General features: G+C 40.7%; 1 protein-coding gene across 9 annotated transcripts in view; it reads right to left on the bottom strand.

Moving 5' to 3' along the window:
- The window catches only part of IFT81 (intraflagellar transport 81), an 89,488-nt gene that overhangs the window by 26,775 nt on the left and 43,322 nt on the right, over positions 1-19,391 (bottom strand). For all 9 annotated transcript variants that reach the window (XM_050749715.1, XM_050749717.1, XM_050749720.1 and 6 more), the window contains one exon: positions 9,483-9,632. In XM_050749715.1, the coding sequence (XP_050605672.1) occupies positions 9,483-9,632 (150 nt within the window). The remainder of the gene's footprint in view (positions 1-9,482; positions 9,633-19,391) is intronic.

The following is a 19,391-nucleotide window of genomic DNA, read 5'->3' as shown; positions in this document are numbered from 1 at the left end:
AGGAGGTGGTGCAGATCAGAAGTTTATTTTTGGACATGTTAAAAATTTGAAATATATATTAGGTATCAAAATGGAGAGGTCAAGATGCTATATGTGTAAGACTGGAATTAGGCCAGGCCTGGTGGCTCACACCTGTAATCCCACCACTTTGGGAGGCTGAGGCAGGCGGATCCCCTAAGATCAGGAGTTTGAGACCAGACTCGCCAACATGGCAAAATCTTGTCTCTACTAAAAATATAAAAATTAGCCGGATGTGGTGGTGGGCACCTGTAATCCCAGCTACTTGGGAGGCTGAGGCAAGAGAATCACTTGAACCCGGGAGGTGGAGGTTGGAGTGAGCCGAGATTGCACCACTGCACTCCGGCCTGGGCAACAGAGTGAGACTCCGTCTCAAAAAAAAAAAAAAAAAAAAAAAAACCAGACTGGAATTAGAGGAGAAATCTAGGCTGGAGATATAAATTGGTGAGTTGTCACAATATAAGAGGGGGCCTTTACAACCATGAGACAGGATAAGATCACCAAGGAAGTAAAGATAGAAAGGAGATCCAAGGGCTACGCCTAGGGAACCCTAACATTTAAACTTTAAAGAAATGATAAGAAATCAGCAACGGAATAGGAATAGGAGTGTTAGTTTGGAAGAAAAACCAGGGAAGTGTAGTGTCTTAGAAGACAGAAGAAGTTGTTTTACAGGAAGGTGGAGTGATCAACTATGCTAAATGCTGCTACTAGGTCAAGTAAGAAAAGGACTAATAATTAATCATTGGATTTGGCAATGTGAAGGTATTAGTGACCTGACAAAAGACTTTTTTTTTTTTTTTGAGATGGAGTCTCACTCTGTTGCCCAGGCTGGAGTGCAATGGTGCAATCTCGGCTCACTGCCACCTCCGCCTCCTGAGTTCACGCCATTCTCCTGCCTCAGCCTGCTGAGTTGCTGGGACTATAGGCACTTGCCACTACGCCTGGCTAATTTTTTGTATTCTTTAGTAGATACGGGGTTTCACTGTGTTAGCCAGGATGGTCTCAATCTCCTGATCTCGTAATCTGCCCGCCTTGGCCTCCCAAAGTGCTAGGATTACAGGCGTGAGCCACCGTACCTGGCCTTTTTTTTTTTTTTTTTTTTTTTTTTTTTTTGAGACAGAGTCTCGCTCTGTCACCCAGGGTGGAGTGCAGTGGCATGATCTTGGCTCACTGCAACCTCCAACTCCTGGGTTCCTGACCTCGTGATCCACCCACCTTGGCTTCCCAAAGTGCTGGGATTACAGGTGTGAGCCACTGTGCACGGCCTGACAAAAGGTATTTCAGTGGAATGGTAAGTGTGAAAACTGTATTGAAGAGAGTGCAGAAGAGAATGAAAGAACCAAAAGGAAAGAAAGACAAGGAAAGGCAGAATGGAAGAAGAGTTAAGATTTTGGCCTGTCAGCGGGACTGGGACCTAAAGAGAATTAGCCCCAAATTCTGTATGCAGTTTCCTCTTTAGGCATTACCAAATCTTAGGATATGCACAAGCAGAGTAAGACTCTCAAAAACCAAGTGGGAATCAGCATATGGGTTATTAAAGAGCTGAGCAAAGATTGTAGCAGTCTCACAGTACTAGAGAGATAAAGGTAGGAATTCAAGACTTGCCAGGGTGCACCGGCTTTGGTAAATGCCTCACATTATCAACTGAAAACCTAGAAGGTCTACTCCTTAGAAGGGCTATAACCTAGGAGTAAGACCTACATCCTTGGAGTAAGGACCACTTCCTAAAGTCTCTACCACAAGTATAAGAACTGTATCTTTGGATTAAGAGAAAACTGGAGAAATACCAGCTTAAGGAAAAAAAAACAAACAAAAAAACCTACTCTCAACTTGATCAAGGTAACTTTCCAGAAAAAAATTAAATCCTCCTTATAGAAAAACAAATATAGTCAGAGCTTCTAAAATTTAATGACACTTTATACCCAACATTCAATAAAAAATTAAAAACAAATATAGTCAGAGCTTCTAAAATTTAACAACACTTTATACCCAACATTCAATAAAAAATTAAAAACAAATATAGTCAGAGCTTCTAAAATTTAATGACACTTTATACCCAACATTCAATAAAAAATTAAAAACAAATATAGTCAGAGCTTCTAAAATTTAACGACACTTTACACCCAACATTCAATAAAAAAATTACTAAGTAAGCAAAGTAATAGGCCCAAATGAATGAAAATCAAGAGAAAAAAATACATGGCCAGGAACAGTGGCTCACGCATGTAATCCCATCACTTTGGGAGGCCGAGAAGGGCAGATCACTTAAAGTCAGGAGTTCACGACCAGCCTGGCCAACATGGTGAAATTCCGTCTCTACTAAAAATACAAAAAAATTAGCCGGGTGTGGTGGTGGGTGCCTGTAGTCCCAGCTATTCAGGAGGCTGAGGTGGGAGAATCACTTGAACCCAGGAGGCAGAGGTTGCAGTGAGCCAAGATCACACCACTGTACTCTAGCCTGGGTGATAGAGTGAGACTCTGTCTCGAAAAAAAAAAACAAAAACAAAAAACAGACAACAGAAATAGGTGCTCAAATAAATTTCAGACATGAACTTTAAAATAGCTGTGATTAATATATTCAAGAAAATAAACAAAAAGTTGAATGTTACAAATAACTGCAATCTATAAAATTGAATCATATGGAAATTCTAAAACTGAGAAATATAATAATTGATATTAAGAATTCAACAAATGAATTAAATAACAGATGAGACACACAAAAAAGAAGAAGATTAATCAACTGGAAAATAGCACAGTAGAAAAAAATACAGATTGAATCACAGAGAGGAAAAAAATAATAGAAAATGAAAAAAAGAAAAAGAAAAACACTAAGCCCATAAGAAATACATGGAAAATGGTGAAAATGTCCAACATGCATGTAGTTGGAGTTAAAGTGAAAGAGGACAGAATAAGATTGTAGTAATAATTGAAGAAATACTGGGCTGGGCATGGTGGCTCATGCCTGTAACCCCAGCCTTGGGAGGCTGAGGCAGGTGGATCATTTGGACCTAGGAGTTCAAGACCAGCCTGGGCATCATGGCAAAATCCTGTCTCTAAAAAAACTACCAAAAATACACACACACACACACACAAAGGCTGGGCATGGTGGCTCAGGCCTGTGGTCCCAGCTGCTTAGGAGGCTAAGGTGGGAGAATTGCCTGAGCCCAGGAAGTCGAGGCTGCAATGAGCTGAGATCACACCACTGCACTCTAGCCTGGGGAACAGAGTGAGACCCTGTCTTTAAAAAAAAAAAAAGAAAAAGAAAGAAAGAAAGACGTAAATAAATAAATAAACATGGCTGAGAACTTTTCAAAAATGAACAAAGACATCCAGCCACATATTCAAGAAGCTTCACAGACCCTAAGCCAGGTGAATAAAAAAGAAAATCATACCTAGAAAAGTCATAGTAAAACTACTGAACAACCAAACACAGAGAGATCTTAAAAACAACCAGAGAATAACAGACTACCTTGAAAAAAAAACAAGATGTACAGTTGATGTTATGAAATAAATAATGGAAGCCAGAAGAAAATGGAATTAAATCTTTGGCCGGGCGCGGTGGCTCAAGCCTGTAATCCCAGCACTTTGGGAGGCCGAGATGGGCGGATCACGAGGTCAGGAGATCGAGACCATCCTGGCTAACACGGTGAAACCCCGTCTCTACTAAAAAATACAAAAAACCTAGCCGGGCAAGGTGGCGGGCGCCTGTAGTCCCAGCTACTCAGGAGGCTGAGGCAGGAGAATGGCGTGAACCCAGGAGGCGGAGCTTGCAGTGAGCTAAGATCCGGCCACTGCTCTCCAGCCTGGGCAACAGAGCGAGACTCCGTCTCCAAAAAAAAAAAAAAAAAAAAAAAAATCTTTAAAGTGCTGAAAGAAAATAGCTGCCAACCAAAAATTCTACATTCAGTAAAAATGTGTTTCAAAATGAAGGTAGAACACAGGTGTCTTAAGAAAAACAAAAACTGAGATTTCAGCAGACCTGAACTAAATGAAATACTTAAGGTGAGCTCATTAGGGAGATACCAATAGAAGAAAGATGAAGGAAGAAAAGAAGAACCATGAAAAGATTAAACAGGTAGATAATCTAGAATAATATTGAATATAATATCATGTACAATTTAAATTCTATCTAGGCCCAGGCACAGTGGCTCACACCTGTAATCCTAGCACTTTGGGAGGCTGAGGTAGGAGGATTGCCTGAGCCCCTGAGTTTGAGGCCAGCTTGGACAACATAGTGAGACCCCATTTCTGAAAAAAATACACACAAAAATTAGCTGGGTGTGGTAGTGCATGCCTGTAGTCCAGGTACTTGGGAGAATCACTTGAGCCCAGGAGGTTGAGGCTGCAGTGAGCTCTGACTGTACCACTACATTCCAGCCTGGGCAACATAACAAGACCCTTTCTCAAGAAAACTGTACTTAGAATTAAAAAAATATTATCAACAATAGCACTAAATATGGGAAGGTGGTAAACAAAGTTAAAGTGTTTTAGGTTCTTGCATTGCCCAGGACACGGCAAAAGTAAAAATTTAGTGAAGACTGGCTGGGCGTGGTGGCTCACACCTGTAATCCCAGCACTTTGGGAAGTTGAGGCGGGCAGATCACAAGGTTGGGAGATCGAGGCCATCCTGGCTAACATGGTGAAACCCTGTCTCTACTAAAAAAAAATACAAAAATATAGCCGGGTGTGGTGGCACACTCCTGTGGTCCCAGCTACTTGGGAGGCTGAGGCAGGAGAAACACTTGAACCTGGTGGGTGGAGGTTGCAGTGAGCTGAGATCATGTCACTGCACTCCGGCTTGGGCAACAGAGAGAGACTCTGTCACACACAAAAAAAAAAAAAAAATTAGTGAAGACTGTAATCAGTCAAGGGTGTATATTGTAATCTCTGGCATAAGCACTAGAGTGCAATCACTCACTGGCTAAATGGAACTAAGGACTCTATCACTGTGGCAGGTAGAGTACTGACAGTCCTGGGTATGTTGTAGCAGTGCAACTAATAAGACTTTCACTTGTGGTGAATTGGGGAAGAAGAATACAGGTGGATGGGGATTGTAGTGGCAAGCAAAATTTTATGGCTCAGATTGCTTTCAAGAGAGTTGGCTGAGGGGAACAGAGCTGACTGACATCCATAGCTGCTGCCCCTTTGGGTTCATCACCATGTTTGCACCAACGCTATGCTTCCCTGGAGCTGCTCTCAGCCAATGACTGAGCACGGCAGTAGTACTAGTGTTGGCCCAGTCCTGCCTGACAAGGGACTCCTCTAATAGGTGACTGGCTCAGGAACCCTTCATTAACCTGACCAAAACTTTCTCAGAGTTGTGCTGAAGTTTGAGGCTATTTCTACCCAATCTTCCTTCCTTTGCCCTCTCCTTTCACAGGTGTCAGACCTGGATCAGAGCCTGAAGGCTTTCCCTGCCTCCTCCTGCTCCCTTCCCTTTATCCTTCTTAAGTGTGTCCTTCAATAAATCTCTTGTACATGTAATCCCATCTCAATGTCTGCTTCTTGGAGGATCTGAACTGATACAAAGATGTACTAGACAGTGTAATGTTTCTGGCATTTGAGGAGAAATAGTAACTATAAGGACTATGGAACTGGGGTGGCTATCACTAATCTCCACTGATGGTTGAAGAGATAACAGGCTCAAATCCATTAATTTGTAATTTAAAGCAAAGTAATCAAGTTAGAGAACCTCCTTAAGGGCTTTAAAGAAACCCTCATTTCCCATGGCTAAAGGGCAGAGGGAGCTGAAAACCAGGCACAGGACTTAATTTTAAGACTGGCAAAACTCCAGAGAAAGTTGAATTCTTAGTCTAGGCAAATATTCTATGCCAAAGTCAGGGAAGAAAAGAGAAGAAAAAGGGTGCTGAGTCTGGGATGTGGGTATATGGATAGACCCACTTGAGAACCTTGAATCCCCAGATTATCCTGTATCCTCTGGGCAGTGGCAAATGGCTCAGCTTGTCGGTCAAGGCCCTGGAAGATGCAAGACAGCAAGGACAAGGAGGTCCAGGAAAGAGGCATGTGGATGAACCTATGGGTGTAGGCACTAAGTATAAAGATCTTTTCATTACATGGAAACCAGAAAATGTCCACTGCAAAAGAGGCACTGAACAACTAAGTGGAAAGGATGATTTGGCCAGCAGATGTCAGCCAGCCTCTGACATTGGCCCACACAGTGCTTAAACAATGGACTCACAAACAGAATGGCTTTGTTGGTAGAGATGGAAGTTATGTATGAGCCAAACAGCATGGGTTCTCTCTCATCCATGCTCATCTAGCTACTGCCAATATCAAACGTCTGACCCACCAGCAACAGAGACCAATCCTGAGCTCTGGGTATGGAATCATCCTTTGAGGAAACCAACCCCCTATTTTGTGTCAGTTTAATAACATCAGACTCTTTCTGCCCTGAAAAGGGTGACATTTCATCCTTAATGGGACTGATCCATATTCTGGGTATAGGTTTGTCTTTCTTGCCCATTGTACTTCAGCCAGCAGTACTATCCAAGGGCTAAGAGCATTCAGTCTACTGATGTAGAATCTCACATAATATCACCTCAAACCAAGGGATACACTTTACAGCAAAGGAAGTATGATAGCTTTCATATGACCATATAATTCAGTAATTTTACCACATACTACACTATCTGGAAAGCTGATGGCCTGACAGAATAGTGGACCAGTGTCTTAAACGTAAGGCCCCAGCTTGGAACTGGATGGCCTATGAAAATGAGTTCTACCTTTAGGATGAGGCGTACACTTTAAACCAATGCCCATGATGTGGTGCTATGTTCTCAATAGAAAGCATAGGTCTCAGAACCATGAGATGAAAGTATAGGTGTCACCACTAACCACGATCCCCATTGATCCACTTTAGGGAATTATACTTCCCTTCCAGACAACTTTAGGCTCTGTGGGTATAGATAGGTGTTCTGGTTGCCAGAGTGGGCATGCTTCCATCAGAAGGCACGTTAAGAGGCCCTTGACATTTAATGTTCTGACTATCATCTGGTCACTTGGGCTCCTCATGTCAATAGACTAGCAGGCAAAGAAAGCAGGATATCATAAGGCTATATAGATGCTGCTATATAATAGGGACAGAAAGAAATATATTTAGGACTCAGATGATCCATTAGGGCATATCTTAGTATTCCCATGCCCAGTTTTAACTGTAAATGGGGGAGTATAGCAACCATGGCCTGGTAAGGGCATGATTACTAGAGTCTCACACTTCTCAAGGATGAGGAACTGGGTCATCCCACCAAGTAAGTCATCTAAACCAGAGGAGGTGCTAGCTGAGGTGAGGGAACTCTAGAATAGACAGTAAAGGAAGGAGATGTTGAATATCAGTTATGTCCTTGGAACCAAATGTAGCAATGAGAGTTTCCATTTGTCTCTCTAATCTTTCTCCTATAAGTTTTCCTAGAAATTGTGACCAACCAGAATCCTATAGAAGCTATAGCTGGGTGGAGTAAATTTAATGCGACAAACAAGTAGATTCTACTAGTGCAAGGGGTGAACTGTAGTAGATGTTGCTGGTGCCCCACTCAGACCTCATTTGCAAACTGTTATGAGTGTTGACTGCTAAATAGCTCATAGTTACACTCTTCTCCAGAGAATGCCCTCAGCCAAATGGGAGGTGTCTCGCCTAAGAGGTTATACCTGACCACAGCCAAATGACTGACTGCCATGGGGTACAAAAGGCCAGCCCCCTTGCATCAAGGTGGAATCGACTCCAGTGCAACTTGTTCCAAAGTTGATCATGGGATCAGAATGAAGCCAACTCCAGTTCAGACCATGTCTTTTTCTTGCTTGGCTTTTTTCTGTGGCCTCATCTGCTTCCCTCACTCCCCTCCTTCCGAAGGTACTCCCTCAATAAATCACTAGCACAAAGAATTCCCTTCTCGAGCTCTGCTTCTAGGAACCCAACTTAAGAAAAAAAATATAAAGCAAAAACTGATGGAACTAAAAAAAGCAACAAAGCAATAATTATAGTTAGAGATTTTTAACACACTTATCTCAGTAACTGATGGAACAGGCAGACAAAAAATCAACAGGAATATGGAAGATGTGAATATCATGGCTAACATACTGACTGAATTGACATACTTAGAATACTATTCCCGGCCGGGCGCAGTGGCTTATGCCTGTAATCCCAGCACTTTGGGAGGCCAAGGTGGGCGAATCACGAGGTCAGGAGATCGAGACCATCCTGGCTAACACGATGAAACCCCATCTCCACTAAAAATACGAAAAATTAGCCAGGCGTGATGGTGGGCACCTGTAGTCCCAGCTACTCGGGAGGCTGAGGCAGGAGAATGGTGTGAACCTGGGAGGCGGAGCTTGCAGTGAGCCGAGATCGCACCATTATACTCCAGCCTGGGTGACTGAGCAAGACTCCGTCTCAAAAAAAAAAAAAAAAAAAAAAAAAAAAAATACTATTCCCAACAACTGCAGAATATACATTCCTTTCATTGCACATGAAACAATTACCAAAACAGACCACACACTGGGCCATAATGCAAGACTACAAATTTCACAGGACTGAAATCAGAGTGTGCTCTCTGGTCACAATGAAAATAATCTAGAAATTCATAATAGAAAGGTAACTAGAAAATCCCCCAAATGTTTGATTTTAAGCCATAACCAAAAGGTCAAAGAAATCACAATAGAAATTAGAAAATATTTTGAAGTAAACAATAATGTAGTTACTACTATCAGTTTTAAAGTTAGTGCTGTTAGAATCCATGTTGATTCACAGTAAATTTTCAACCTTAAGTTCCCTAAAAGCAAATAATATTCATCAGCATGAGACAGTTCATACTGCCAGTTAAAAGGAAACACAACAGGTTGAAATTGCACTTACCTCTACCAGATTATTGCTAGCTGGTAAACCAGCACCCAGATGAAACAGTTTCCCCATTGGTGAAAGAAAAAATAAAAGCCAATGAAGAAAACCCTGAGGAACTGGCATCTACAATTAGAACAACCTTGCTGTTGGACTACTTTGGGTTTAACTCTTCTCAGACAACCAAGGCACAAACACATAAGGAATAAGCCTGGAAGCAGACTTCCACACAGCACTTTCCTGGATATTTCTTTCCAAAGCTTCTTGGAAGTGGCTGCTTAGAAATTCCTGCCCAGCAGGCCATGATAAAAAAGAATTTTACAGTCACTCTCTTGGTATGATAATTTTACTCATATTAACTAACCAAAAGAAAAAACCTACTTGGAATTCAAGTTATTCTATTAATAACCCCAAAGTCAGCACACACACAAAAGCCAGTGCTTACTGCTACATTAAAAATAAATGAATCAACTTATGACATGTCTGTAATTAAGCAGAGAAAAGTAATACTTTTATGATTTTTCCAGTAAAAACAATGACCTCAGTATAAAGCTGTAACCCATAAATCTCCTGGCATTTGTATTTATAGTAGCCCAAGAAAATACCATATTACCAGTTGTTGTTGAATATTTTCATGACGTTGCTTAAGAAGTTCTTCAGTCCTCTGCAAGAGACCGAATTCAGCTTTAAGTTCAGCTATTATCTGATGTTTCTTTTTGAAAACTGTACTCTTGCTTCGAAGTTTACTGACATATCGTTTGAACTGTAAAAGAAACACAGTATGTAATCCAATGAGTAGAAAAGTAGTAGCTAAATATCATACATCTGTATAAACTCAATGTATTAACATTTTTTCTTTTCTACTTCCCAACATGTGTCACACATATATAATTTCGTTTTATTATAAGACTTTATATAATTATATAATAATTATATAATAACTTAATAATTTAGTTTTATTAGAAAACTTCTCAAGCCCCACCTTCCTGTCTTCATCCCTACCCAGGTTAAACTCCTGTTACTTATTTGCAGAGCCTATTCAGTTCTGTGTAACGATTGCCACCATTTTAAATTTCAGTTCAGTATTTGTTTTCCCCACTATTCCTTAAGCTTGATGAGGGCAGGACCTGCAAGTATCTTGCTCTAAGCAACTCTGCATTGTATCCTCTGTATCTGGCACAGTGCCTAATACATAATAGATAATAGGCCGGGCGCGGTGGCTCAAGCCTGTAATCCCAGCACTTTGGGAGGCCAAGACGGGCGGATCACAAGGTCAGGAGATCGAGACCATCCTGGCTAACACGGCGAAACCCCGTCTCTACTAAAAACACAAAAAAAATTAGCCGGGCGAGGTGGCGGCGCCTGTGGTCCCAGCTACTCGGGAGGCTGAGGCAGGAGAATGGCGGGAACCCGGGAGGCGGAGCTTGCAGTGAGCTGAGATCTGGCCACTGCACTCCAGCCTGGGCGACAGAGCGAGACTCCGTCTCAAATTAAAAAAAAAAAAAAAAAAACATAATAGATAATAAACAGTACTTACCAAATGAATTCCTATATTTATTTTTTTGAGACCAAATCTCACTCTGTCACCCAGAGTGTTTAAATATTTTGTGTTTTTAATTTTTTGACTCATTATATGTACATATATATGTATATATTATATGTATATGTATATGTATACATATAAAATATTTATGTGTATATATATGTATGCATGTGTGTATATATATATATATATATTTCGAGATAGGATTTGCTCTGTTGCCCAGGCTGTAGTGCAGTGGTGGGATCACAGTTCATTGCAGCCTTAACCTCCTGGGCTCAAGCAATTCTCCTGCCTCAGCCTCCTGAGTAGGAGGCTCACAGGTGCAGAGCAACACGCCTGGCTAATTTTTGCATTTTTTGTAAAGACGGGATTTCACTATGTTGCCCAGGCTGGTTCGAAGTCCTCTACTCAAGTGATTCACCCACCCTGGCCTCCCAAAGTGCTGGGATTAAAGGCATGAGTCACCGTGCCTGGCCTTAAATATTCTAAATCCTTATATAAAAGCTATTCATTTTAGACTTTACAAATAAGGATTAGGAAAACAGAAACACAATCTTATAAAAATAAAAAGGCTTAAAAAAGAAGAAAAAGGAGGAGATAATGACCACAATTCTGGTTGTGGTTTTATCATGGTATATCTCATGTACTGTACTATTTTGGTAGCAGTCCATTGGACTACTGGGACTAATATAGCCAACCAGAACCATCAACACTTGTAGCTACTATTTATCACTTAAGAAATGTACTGTGACTATATATTGCTATCAGACATCTGAGACACTGGGATGGTACCCATCCCAAATGTTAAAAAGCTAAGAATATCCCAAGTTAGTGAAAACTCGTAGTTATCTAATTTATCTATTTACCTACCCATGATATCAAAGTTATAACTAATAATGGAAAAAAGTTACAACTCTAATGGAAACACCCCATTATTAAGTAATACCAACTAGAGTTTGGAAGAGCAAACAAAGTAGCATAATATTTAAAGGAATTCAAGGCTGGGTGTGGGGGCTCATGCCTGTAATCCCAATACTTTGGGAGGCCAAGATGGTTGGATCACTTGAGGTCAGGAGTTCGAAACCAGCCTGGCCAACATGGTGCCTGCCCCTCCTTCAATGGTGAAACCCCGTCTCTACTAAAAATATAAAAATTAGCTGGGCATGGTGGTGCTCACCTGTAATCCCAGCTACTCAGGAGGATGAGGCAAGAGAATCGCTTGAACCCAGAGGCACAGGTTGCAGTGAGCTGAGATCACACCACTGCACTCCAGTCTGGGCAACAGAGTGAGACTCAGTCTCAAAAGAAAAGAAAAGAAAAGAAAAGAAAAGAAAAGAAAAGAGGAGAGGAGAGGAGAGGGGAGGAGAGGGGAGAAAAGAAAAGAAAAAGAAAGAAGGAAAGAAAGAGAAAGGAAGGAAGGAAGGAAGGAAGGAAGGAAGGAAGAAAGAGAGAGAAAGAAAGAAAGAAAGAAAGATTTCTTTGTATAATATTACAATATCATATACATAATTTTTGAGATGGAGTCTCACTCTGTTGCCCAGGCTAGAGTGCAATGGCATCATCTTGGCTCACTGCAACCTCTGCCTCCCAGGTTCAAGTGATTCTCCTGCCTCAGCTTCCTGAGTAGCTGGGATTAGGGGCACCCACCGCCATGCCTGGCTAATTTTTGTATTTTTAGTAGAGATGGGGTTTCACTATGTTGATCAGGCTGGTCTTGAACTCCTGGCCTCAAGTGATCCACCGGACTCGGCCTCAAAAGTGCTGGGATTACAGGCGTGAGCCACCGTGCCTGGCCTACAATACCATAGTTTTACTGTACCTTTTCTAAGTTTAGGTCTATTTAGATAAACAAATAATACCTACCACTCTGTTACAGTTGCCTACAGTATTTAGTATAGTAACATGCTGCACAAGTTTGCAGCCTAGGAGCAATAGGCTATGGCATATAGTTGTGTAGTAGGCTATATCATCAAGGTTTGTGTAAGGTCTATGATGTTCACACAACAACAAAACTGCCTAACAGTGCATTTCTCAAAATGTATCCTTGTCATTAAGCAATGTATGACTGTACAGTATTGCTCAATGTAAGAAGCAAACGCCAGAAGAAAATGCCAGAAATTTCTGATATTTCTGAAACAGAACATAATACTTAAAAAAACACTTCCTCTTCTGTATTAAGACTACTAATAATTTCCAGATTTTTGTACTATATAAAATAATATTGGCTGGGCAAGTTGGCTTACGCCTATAATCCCAGCACTTTGGGAGGCTGAGGTGGGGGACTGCTTGAGTCCAGGAATTCAAGACCAGTCATGTGCCTGTAGTCCCAGCTACTTGGGAGGCTGAGGCAGAAGAATTGCTTGAACCCGGGAGGCGGAGGTTGCAATGAGATCGCGCCACTGCACTCCAGACTGGGCAACAGACTGAGACTCCGTCTCAAAAAAAAAAAAAAAAAAAAAAAAAAGAATCTTAGCCTTTTTAATGTCCACTGCTTCTTAAAGCTAATTTTGGGGGATAGTTAATAAATAATTTTATAAATAATAAAAGTAATGAACATATTGTTGAAATTTTGGAAAACAGAAAAAAGGAAAAGTTCACTCAAAGCCACTATCCCAACACAAGCTCTATTACCATATTGTTATTTTTCTTTTTTTGAGATGGAGTCTTGCTCTTGTCTCAAAGGCTGGAGTGCAGCGGCACAATCTCCCCTCACTGCAACCTCCACCTCCCAGGTTCAAGCGAATCTCCTGCCTCAGCCTCCCAAGTAGCTGGGATTACAGGTGCCTGCTACCACGCCAGGCTGGTCTCTCGCTCCTGACGTCAGGTGATCCACTCACCTTGGCCTCCCAAAGGGCTGGGATTACAGGCATGAGCAACTGTGCCCAGCCCATATTGGTATTTTTCCTTCCAATTTTTTTTTTCTTAAGTCTTGCCTTCTCACCCAGGCTGGAGTGCAGTGTCACGATCTTGGCTCACTGCAGCCTCTGCCTCCAGGGTTCCAGCGATTTTCCTGCCTCGGCCTCCCGGGTAGCTGGGATTACAGGCATGCACCACCATGCCTGGCTAATTTTTGCATTTTTAGTAGAGATGGGGTTTCACCATGTTGGCCAGGCTGGTCTCGAACTCCTGACCTCAGGTGATCCGCCCACTTTGGCCTCCCAAAGTGCTAGGATTACAGGCATGAGCCACTGTGCCTGGCTTTTCCTTCCAATTTTTAAAGCAAATTCTAAGGTCAATAATTCTAACTTATAAAGTAGTAAAATAGAAAGTACAGCATCTCTAAAATTTAGTTTTTTTTCTAAAATACTTGATTCCTGAGTATACAAACATTCCTTTAAAATATTAAGATTAAAAATTCTTCACATTAAATAAACTTCCAATTCCTAGTTTAGACATCTTTTAAACTTGACTTACACTTTGAAAGAGTTGGCCAGGTGCGGTGGCTCACACCTGTAATCCCAGCACTTTGGGAGGCTGAGGTGGGGGGACTGTGTGAGCTCAGGAGTTTGAGACCAGCCTGGGCAACGTGGCGAAACCTCATCTCTACTAAAAATATAAAAAATTAGCCAGGCGTGGTGGTGTGTGCCTGTAATCCCAGCTACTCGGGAGGCTGAGGCAAGAGAATCGCTTGAACCTGGGAAGCGGGGGTTGCAGTGAGCTGAGATAGTGCCAGTGCACTCCAGCCTGGGTGACAGAGCGAGATTCTATCTCAAACAAACAAACAAACAAAACAAAAACAAACAAACCAAACAAAAACAAACAAAAAAATTTTTGAAAGAACTGAGGAACACACTGTGTTTTAGAAGAAGAAAGTTTAAAATATTTTTCTATCCATGATTAGGTTAGTTTTAATATTAAGGAATCCAGCCCTCACACCACAAATTTTCAATAACTGCATTATAGAAACTTCTTTAAAAATTAAAAAATTAAGTCATACTAATGTACCTGAAGTCTAATAACTTGCAAATTTTCCTTTTAAAGAATAAATGTGTAAGCCTGACATAACCACAGATTCAGAATCCCTAGAGTAACTATATATGCTATTAAAAGTGTCCTGGGCAAAGTGCCCAAAATGAAATCAACCCTGTTCATCTGCTATCCTCTGTAATATAGAGGCCAATTTTCCCCTTCTCTATCTTGCTGTGCTCCAGAACTATTTTTAAAAGCTGAAAGCTATAAATGTTTCTGATGAAAGAACAAACCTACAAATTACTGAGTGTGCTTTATGCTGATTGGTTATTATTTGATATTCATTATATATAATACCTAATGGAAGAGTAGTCTAGGTCAGATTAATCAGTTACATATGATTAAGCAATAGGTAGCCATCAAAGCATTCTAAGAGCTCTACTATTCCACAATTAATTAGAACAAAGAAAACACATTATCAATGTTTTTTCTTCCATTCGTGGTTTCTTTTAATTATCATTTGGATTTTAGGTTATTTCTGAATCTTCAATGTCATACAAAAACCAAAACTGATGAACACATTGAAGCTAAATCTTCAGACTTATAAAACACAAGTACTAATTCCATTAGCTGCCAGAGCAATGGCCTGATCATTTGTGAAGCCTCTGGTAAACTCTGCTGTACACTCAGATGAGAGTAAGGGTAAAAATTGCCCTCCTCTTCCCTTCCATTCCTGGTTCACAGGGGTCAAAATGGTGGCTGGAGAGGTGGGCAGTAGATAAGAGAGCTGCATGAAGGTACCAGTAAGGTTGGGGAGCTGCATAGAGGCATGGCGGGGTACAGGGTTCAGAGGTCGAGGATACTGGGAAATGAGGGGACTTGGGAAGTTGTATTAGAAGTGTGGACCAGGAGCCTGGTGACTGGGGACACAGGGGAGTAGGGGGAGTTAATGGAAGTACAGATCAAAAGGCTGAATGGCTAAGGATATGCAATGATGGGGTTAGGGGCTGAGGAAACACACAGAGACATAGGCTAGCAGGCCTGGCAGCTGAGGACACAGAGGGGTGAGCAAGGAGTCATGGGGAATATAGACACAGAGGGTTAAAATGTGGTTGGTGGGATAGGGGCACAGAATTGGTGCGTAAAGAAGGAGGCCGGAGTAGTTGATAGATTGTTTAAATCGAGCAAACAAGCAAGTTAACTGATTGAGCAAATAAATAAATGCAATATAGAAAAAGGGAGCCAAATTTCTCAAAGCCAGAGAAGATACTGGGCAACAGAGAGAGACTCCATCTAAAAAAAAAAAAAAAATTAAGACAACAATGAGATGCCATTTTCACACCTACCCAATTGGCAAAAATAAAAAATCTTTCAATATCAAGTGTTGGTGATGATGTGGAGGAAGTAGAGAGCGAGATATGTAATTTAGAGCAACAGTCTGGAAAACAACTTGGCTTGTCTACTGAAGTAGAAACTGTACATATTCTATGGCTCACCAACTCCACTTCTACGAGTAGCAGGACTTCTCAAACTATCTGTTAAGGATAAAGGACCAGTTTTTAAAAAAATTTCTAAACATTTGTTCATCGGATATTTTTGTAAAATAATGAAAATACTGAGGTCAAATGACTATAAGGGTTTCTAAATGTTTCCTCTCAATTTATATGGCTGCAGATTAGAAGAAACTAACAGTCTCTGAACTGAAACTAGTCTACAGACCACACTTTGAGTAGCACTGCTCCGGAGCAGAGCTTCCTAAATGGGGTATGCTCCGGTACACACACGTGCCACAAACATTGCAGGTGTGCCAAGATATTAATCCACTCAACCTTTGCTGTAGCTGGGCAAGATATTATAAAGAACTCTCAGCCAGTCACCTTTGCCTATAAATGAAAAAAATAATTTTTAAAGGCATAGGAGGTAAGCAACAAATTCTTAGAACATTAAGGAAAAACCTTCCCATAGTGTATCGTTAACAGGTAAACCAAACGAATTTGTCAGTAAAGTGAACTACAAAGCTTGCCACTGGGCAGGAAAGCCCATTATGGCAGCTATTACTACCCATATACATTTGTACAAATACCCATGTATTTATACCCATATACATTTGTAATCTGTTAGTCTTCTACGAAACAGCAGCCATCATTTTAGATGCTGAGATCAAATAAGATTAATACTTTGTGATTTATGCTAGCAGGTGCTGAGAGAGTACTCAGTTGTGTGAAACTCTAATCTTTATCTCTTTTGTAATGGACTAATGCTTTACAGTGCTAGCTTCTGGCTTCAGGATCAATTTTAAAGACTCGGCTCCCTTGTGATCAAAATGGAAACTGACAGATGTTCTTTTTCCTTTTGTGTATTTAATATGTTTTACAACCTTTAAGAGTAATGATCAGAATCTGAGCTAGCTTCTGTAATGGATAGGCAGTTTATTTCTCTAAGAATGTAACCATTTATAAATGTTTTTCGCTTATCAGAAAACTCAAAAGAATTAATGGATTCCAGGCATCATTCTAGATATTTATGTGAAACAAGAATTGCTGCTCCTACTGTAAATTTTCTCCCTCAATATCTGGCATGAAAATGATTTTCAAAGTAATTAGCTGTGAAGACTTAAGACTATCATATAGGGAGGGGGGAGGGATTGCATTGGGAGTTATACCTGATGTAAATGATGAGTTGATGGGTGCAGCACACCAGCATGGCACAAGTATACATATGTAACAAACCTGCACGTTATGCACATGTACCCTACAACTTAAAGTATAATAATAATAAATAAATTTTTAAAAAAAAGACTATCATATAATAAGCACTTTATATTGTTTAAGAACCACAAAGCCATTTTTTTTTTTTTTTTTTTTTTTTCTGAGACGGAGTCTTGCTCTTGTCTCCCAGACTAGAATGCAATGGCACAATCTCGAGTCACTGCAACCTCCACCTCTCAGGTTCAAGCGATTCTCTAGCCTCAGCCTCCTGAGTAGCTGGGATTACAGGCAAGCTACCAGACCCGGCTAATTTTTTTTTTTTTTTTTTTTTTTTTTGAGATGGAGTCTTGCTCTGTCGCCCAGGCTGGAGTGCAGTGGCGTGATCTTGGCTCACTGCAAGCTCTGCCTCCCAGGTTCATGCCATTCTCCTGCCTGAGCCTCCCGAGTAGCTGGGACTGTAGGCATCTGCCACCATGCCTGGGTAATTTTTTTGTATTTTTAGTAGAGATGGGTTTTCACCGTGTTAGCCAGGATGGTCTTGATCTCCTGACCTCGTGATCTGCCTGCCTTGGCCTCCCAAAGTGCTGGGATTACAGGCGTGAGCCACCGCACCTGGCCTAATTTTTGTATTTTTAGTGGAGACAGGGTTTCACCATGTTGGCCAGGCTGGTCTAGAACGCCTGACCTCAGGTGATCCTCCTGCCTTGACCTCCCAAAGTGCTGGAATTACAGGCATCAGCCACTGCGTCCAGCCAGAGCCATTTTTTAAAATAAAAAAGCACTAGGAACCCATAGAGAAATTAATACTACTTACCAAAGTTCAGTAAGTTAGAAAAAAATAACTAGAATGAACACTTTTCAAATACTGTTAGTACAACATCCAGGCTATTTTCCATTTCTTAATTAAATCACATCTTTGTCAGATATTTCATCAAATGATGTATAAGCATAGACAACTACAGGAATTGGCTCAAGGGAGTTAGGCATGAGATGAGATAGAACCAACTGTTTAGGAGTGGCATGAATATACACAAAGGCCACAGTCTTTCTGCTCATTTGTCAGTGTCTTGTGCTCTAGACAGAACTTCTGACTTGAAGAAAACCTGAAAAGGCCATCATGTCACGCTCCAATAAATTATTTGGATTCCCTGAAGTCTGGTCTCAGAGTTGCTGTTTGTTTTAAGGCAAGAGAAAATGTTTCAAAGCAGCCTTTGTAATCTGCTAAAATGACAGTCTTTTTAAACCACCCATCACAACTAGTGCCATATAAACACACATACAAATACTACCCTAACCTTTTCTAACCTGTTAGTGGCACATTTTCAACTGTAAATTAGAAAATCTCACCAAGTCAAGCATAAGCAATGTAATTATCTACATATGGTAGTGGCTAGTTAACTGCTCAATCTTTTAAGAGAGTCTGTAATAATCAATATGATATATGTGGGTAGAAATCTGTATTAAATGAAATTTGTGACACAGGAACATCCATCTGTGGAGCACAGTCACACAATCCAAGGTCTCTGTGCTTCTATTATAAATCAAATCACCACCACACAGCTGTTACTATCTCTAATGGGTGCTTCGACTGCTGTCCAAGCAGTTAATTATCCAGAAAAAAAAAAATCCATGAAAAGTTTTAAAATTTGGGGTTAAAAGTGTGGCATTACCTAGACTGCATGCATAATGCACTACACTTCTATTACAGTGAACTGAGCCAGATTTATTTGATTCTGTTTTGTTCCATCTCTTGGGAAATTTCAGGGGCCTCAGGTCCTGCTATGAACTCTAAAGAGTACAATGTGATTTGAAAGGTTCTAAAAATATCACAGGTTTGCCTGGGCTCACTTAGAAGGGTGGATGATTCAATTACAAGTGTCAAAATTTGATTCCTAATTTTTCAGGACCTGACAGCTGCAGCACATCTTGCCAGGATTCCCTTATCTTCAATGTGCTTCTCTTTGAAGTATTTTAAGAAGATTTCATAATCTTTCCAATTTAGCTCTAGGATTTCTGTCAGTAGCTGTAGAATGAATTGGCTGGCCCTTTCTAAAGCTGCTTATAAATATTACTTGACCAAGCATATTTTAAAAGTAGCTATAACTGCAAAACAGCTGAGCTTCTTGTAATGGTCAGGGGAGAAAACACAATGGACTATAATACACCCATACACCATAAACCAGGGGTGACCTTTCATTGCATGAGTTCCAATGGAACCTTAACCAGAGGTTCATTTGTTGCTATAAAAAAAATTCAGATCCCAAAGGCATGCATTCATACAAATGATCACTTTGGGAAGGGCACTAGTACTGTATATCATTGGGACTGGTTTTTTGTTTGCTTTTTCAAATTATGAAAGCAG

The sequence above is a fragment of the Macaca thibetana genome, chromosome 11, assembly GCF_024542745.1.
Source record: "Macaca thibetana thibetana isolate TM-01 chromosome 11, ASM2454274v1, whole genome shotgun sequence".
Lineage (NCBI taxonomy): Eukaryota > Metazoa > Chordata > Mammalia > Primates > Cercopithecidae > Macaca > Macaca thibetana.
This window is presented reverse-complemented; position numbering and strand designations above follow the sequence as displayed.